The sequence below is a fragment of the Cherax quadricarinatus genome, chromosome 8 (genome assembly GCF_038502225.1).
Source record: "Cherax quadricarinatus isolate ZL_2023a chromosome 8, ASM3850222v1, whole genome shotgun sequence".
Taxonomy (NCBI): domain Eukaryota; kingdom Metazoa; phylum Arthropoda; class Malacostraca; order Decapoda; family Parastacidae; genus Cherax; species Cherax quadricarinatus.
The window spans coordinates 4,012,495-4,017,832 of NC_091299.1; the positions used below are offsets into that span (position 1 = coordinate 4,012,495).

Genomic DNA, 5,338 nt, shown 5'->3' on the forward strand with positions numbered 1-5,338 from the left:
AGAGTTGAATGCTGCAAGCTGCCTAGGAGGGAGAGTTGAGTACTACAAGCCACCTGGGAGGGAGGGTTGAGTGCTACAAGCTACCTGGGAGGGAAGGTTGAGTGCTACAAGCTACCTGGGAGGGAAGGTTGAGTGCTACAAGCTACCTGGGAGGGAAGGTTGAGTTTTACAAGGTGCCTGGGAGGGAAGGTTGAGTGCTACTAGCTACCTGGGAGGGAAGGTTGAGTGGTACAAGCTACCTTGGAGGGAAGGTTGAGTGCTACTAGCTACCAGGGAGGGAAGGATGAGTGCTACAAGCTATCTGGGAAGGAGAGTTGAATGCTACAAGCTGCCTGGGGTGGATAGTTGAGTGCTACAAGTTGCCTATGAGGGAGAGTTGAGTGCTATAAGCCACCTGGGGGGGAGGGTTGAGTGCTATAAGCCACCTGGGGGGGAGGGTTGAGTGCTACAAGCTACATGGGAGGGAAGGTTGAATGCTAGAAGCTACCTGTAAGGGAAGATTGAGTGTTACGAGCTATCTGTGAGGAGAGTTGAGCGCTACAAGCCACCTGGGAGGGAGAGCTGAGTGCTACAAGCTACGTGGGAAGGAAGGCTGAGTGCTACAAGCTACCTGGGAATAACAGTTGAGTGCTACAAGCTACATCTTACCAAAATATTGCTAAACTTGCTAGCAGTCCGGTTTAACCTATTCTTCATATTTAATGACTTTGTTCTCTCACAGGGAGCTTCTTAGCAGACTTTTTAATGCCTGAGATGTTATAAGCTAATGACTCACTATTATTAGGTAAGACTCGTCAGGAAACATGACAAGTGTTTCCTGACGCGGGTTTCAGTTATTTGATGAACCTCAATCTTGGTCATCTGACGAAAGCCTTCCCTTGCCCTACTTGTCTTCCCGCTTTAACACTTAATATAGTATTATCAGATACTATAAACATTAATTAATTATTAAGAAATTTTTAAATAAAAGAAAAATTTATTAAGGTATATAAAAGCCTATCGACTACAAGAGGATCATGAAAACCATGATTTTTCTAAGATAGAATTTAAAACAGCTTCTAAGTATATAAACGATGAAAGACACAAACCCTTCAGTTTTTATTCCCAGTTATGGAACACTGGTGTGACTTTTCATAGAGGTTGTAAACAAAATATGTGTACTCATCATTCAAGAATATTTATTATATAATAGACATACATTCGCTCCATAATAATTTGATACTATCTTTAAGTATAAATATTTACATTATTATTGGATAGTCGAATTATTGGACAGTCACATTGCAGAAGACGAGAGGCAAAACCAAACATTTTAAAATGGAGTTCCATAAGAATCTGAGGGAGCAACTGGAGCACTATACCCGTTATTGGCACCATTGCCATTGCCACCATTACCAGCACCATTCCCATTCCTTCCATTTCCATTGGGTCCATACCCATTGTTTCCATTTCTGCCATTACCGTTGGAACCATTACCAGCTCCATTCCCATTCCTTCCATTTCCAGCGAATCCATAACCATTGTTTCCATTCCTGCCATTTCCATTTCTGCTGGCTCCATTGCCATTTGTATAACCATTACCATTGCCAATACCATTGGCAATACCATTAGCAACGGGACCATAACCATAACCAGCACTGGGGACGACACCAATCTGTTCGTTGACGGAGTAGAAGTTCTCAGCCTGAGAACAGTCTACGTTGAACCACCAGTCACACACCAGGTACTGCTGGTTGAAGATGGTGCCGTTGGGGCACAGGAATGAGTCCTTCTGACGTCTGAGGGCACGATCCTGGCAAATGTGGAACACCTGGCAGCTGGCATCAGGATCAGTGTCAGCGTAATAACCAGGCACTGCCTGGTCATCACAAGAGAAGCCAGTGTCTGGTGGAGAAGACAAGACTGGGTAGTCTTCACCGGGAACACCACCTCCGGGGATGTTCTCCTGCAGAGCAACCAGCTCCGGATCTAGTCCATAAGAACCTGTTGGGGGACCATACCTGTTACTTGGGGGAGCTCCATATCCATTACTTGGGGGAGCTCCATATCCATTACTTGCAGCACCTGCAAACCCATTGCCTGAGAGTCCAAATCCATTACTTGTAGGGGCCCCATTTCCATTACTAGGAGATACCCCAAAGCCATTGCTTCTTGGAGCTGTGTAACCGTTGCTTGGGTCTCCATTTGAGGCACCAAACCCATTACCGAAACCTCCATTTGGTGCTCCGTAACTTGTGGGTGGACGTTTGTCAGCAGCGGTTACACCCAACAGAACTGTAATAGAAAAATAAGCATATTAGTTATTACGGTTTGAGATGATAATATTCTTCAGAAATCATATATAACCCTCAATATAAATTTATATCATACAATTTCTACACTGAAAGTTAAGCTGTATTTACCAATAAAAAATAAAACCTTCATGGTTGTCAGCCAGCAGGAAAGTGAACTAGAAAGAGAAGTATTGATCTTAAGTCAGCTAGAGGAGAAGTTTTGAAGAAAGATGCTGGATGATGGGTTTGTGGTGTTTTTATACCTGGTCATCCACTAAGCTCCTCCCACCTACCTTGGTCTTGTCTACGTTGCTCACCAGTCGCCCTCTCACTCTCGCTCATATTCAGCATTTTAGAAGGTCGCTCGATATTAAGAACATACGAATAAGAAACACTGCAGTTGATCCATGCAGGGTAAGTATTAGGTAAACAATCACTCATGTATTTATATGACCTATTTTTAATGTTATCCAAAGTATTAGCTTCAACAACACCACTTGCACTAAATTTAGTCACCTCTGTATTCGGCTGAAGAAGCCTGTTGTGTAAGCGAATGGTTTCGGAAATAAAGATACCAAAATGTTGCCCCTGTGTCTTATTCACCAACCTGTTGTATTGCATAAAATTATAATAATGATCAGACTAGCAGATAGATTAAAGCAAATCAACTCCCCAGGCTCCGACAAGCTGTTTTTCAAGGTTCTTAAAGAATGCAAGACAAAACTTAGTGAGCCGCTAACTGGTCGTCTCATTACATTACTGCAAGTGGGTTACGTGCCGGAGACGTAATGGATAAAAATATATTGCCTATCTACTATACAAACGGGAATTAAGTCTCTACCATTGATCTGCAGATCAATTAGCTTGACCTCAAACATAGTGAAATTATTAGAATCAGTAATAGCAGAGGAAATAAGAAGTCGCTTTGATGAGCATAGTCTGTTTAACGAGTCAAAATGGGTCGTTCTCTCAGAACAGATTTATTGTCTTCAGTTAGAAATTTGAGGCGGTAGATCATGATCTAGACCATGATGTACACTATGTATTTGGTTTTCAGCAAGATTTCTAATAGAATCTCACACAAAAGGTTGCTAAAATGGTAGCAGATGAAAATGAAAGAGCTTTTCTCATGGACGAAGGTATGTCTAATAGGCAGTAGAGATTTTTGCCTAAACAGTGTGTACTCAGAATGGAGACCAGTTACGAGTAGCGTTCCACAGGGATTAGTCTTGCTTCCCTTGTTGTTCATAATCTATATTAATGAGCTTGACGACGAAATAAAAAGCGACATGCTTAAATTCACTGACGTCACAAAAATATGTACACAAATATATTCGGAGGAAGATAATAGCGAACTTCAGGAAGATTATGACAAGTTGACGTGTCGCCATCCAATGAATTTGTGAATTTACTACAGAGAGGTAATAAGTCCCTCAGCTTTGATAGGTGTTCAGAGCAGCGTTGTGTGTACCTTCAGGATGTAGTGCTTAATTTGATTTTAATTATTAGGTGGCAATCCAGAAGCTTTAATAAAAGTGAAGCAGAAGCATGAAGAAAAAAACTTATAAACTGGATCCAGAAAAGAAGGTGCAGCGATTAAAGATATCGTCACAGGTGGACGGGACTTACTAGTGGAAGTACATCACGGTCTAGAGCAAGACCAGAGATTAGCAGGAAGGTTGTAGGAGACATCCTCTGAACCTAGATTAAACGATATTGTTGTCTCAGACAAGTATCATCACATTAATGGTTCACAGTGCCGACATGTTGACGAATAAGACACATGCAACACTTGTGTCTTATTCATCAATTTGTCGGCATTGTATAATGACATTAAAGTCAGTATATGAGACTGAGAATGATTGATCATTGCAAACTATCATCACTGAAGGCACATGTTTCACACAACGACTCTTAATGGCATGTTCATTAAAGAAGCCAGGTATATACACTAAGAAAGTCTGAGACAAAAATGGAATTAATGTACAGTTGACTTACGAAATCGTAATGACACGATTGCAAACAAACCATACCACGGGTGGGGTTTGAACCGTCGCGTTAGCCACTGGGCCAGCTAGCTGGAGTTTTGAGACTCTTTGACCGCGGGTTCAAACCCCACCCGTGGTATGTTTTTTTTTTTTTTAATGTACAGTTCTTCTGGACTATATCACACACTGGATTATTCCTATATGATAAAGTTGATAAATTAACCAAAGAAATTACCTTGAAAAATTTAGAGCATATGGATACACAAAAGACCTAAGAACTAGGCTCGAGGGGGGTTAACCGGAGTACATCTGGATTTATATGCACAATTCATTTATCTGTTACCAGCAAATTTGGGAAATTTGCTTAATATAATAAGATATCTTTACATGTCACATAGGTAATTAAACTATTTCTATATTCCTCAATAAGAGGACAAATAAGCACATAGTAAAAAAGCAGAATGTAACTTTGGAACGTTTGTGGCCCGAATCGATGTATAACTCATTATTATAGCTCGAACTTAAATAAGCACATTTAAGGAGTATATATATATATATATATATATATATATATATATATATATATATATATATATATATATATATATATATATATATATATATATATATATATATATATATATATATATATATATATATATATATATATATATATATATATATATATATATATATATATATATATATATATATATATATATATATATATATATATATATATATTTATTTATTTATAATCGGCCGTCTACCACCAAGGAAGAAATACCCAAGGAAAGGAAACATATTTAGCATCGTGCACTCAATTGCTGAGTTGCCAGAAGTAAGTATGCTGTTATCACCTTCCGACTAAAACATCCATATATAGTGCAGGCCTTGCCTTTACACCTCCGTTGTAGAAAAAAAATATTGTTTAACTAATTGGTAAAAAAAATATATGTAAAGCTGACAAATGTCCTCCTACATCCAGTGACCTCCCAATACATGACGGCGAGGAAGAGAGATGACGATGGGCGAGCAAGGTAGGGAAAGAAGATCCAAGGCGAGAGGGAGGAGTTT

General features: G+C 39.5%; 1 protein-coding gene across 1 annotated transcript; it reads right to left on the minus strand.

The window, feature by feature from the left end:
- Window positions 1–1,161: 1,161 nt before the first annotated feature.
- Window positions 1,162–2,492, minus strand: LOC128685175 (pro-resilin-like). Its single transcript, XM_070083098.1, has 2 exons — window positions 2,403–2,492; window positions 1,162–2,274 (listed from the first exon to the last, which is right to left on the minus strand). The coding sequence occupies exons 1-2, from the start codon at window positions 2,422–2,424 to the stop codon at window positions 1,313–1,315; spliced, it is 984 nt and encodes a 327-aa protein (XP_069939199.1). The 5' UTR covers window positions 2,425–2,492; the 3' UTR covers window positions 1,162–1,312.
- Between the last annotated feature and the right edge of the window lie 2,846 nt (window positions 2,493–5,338).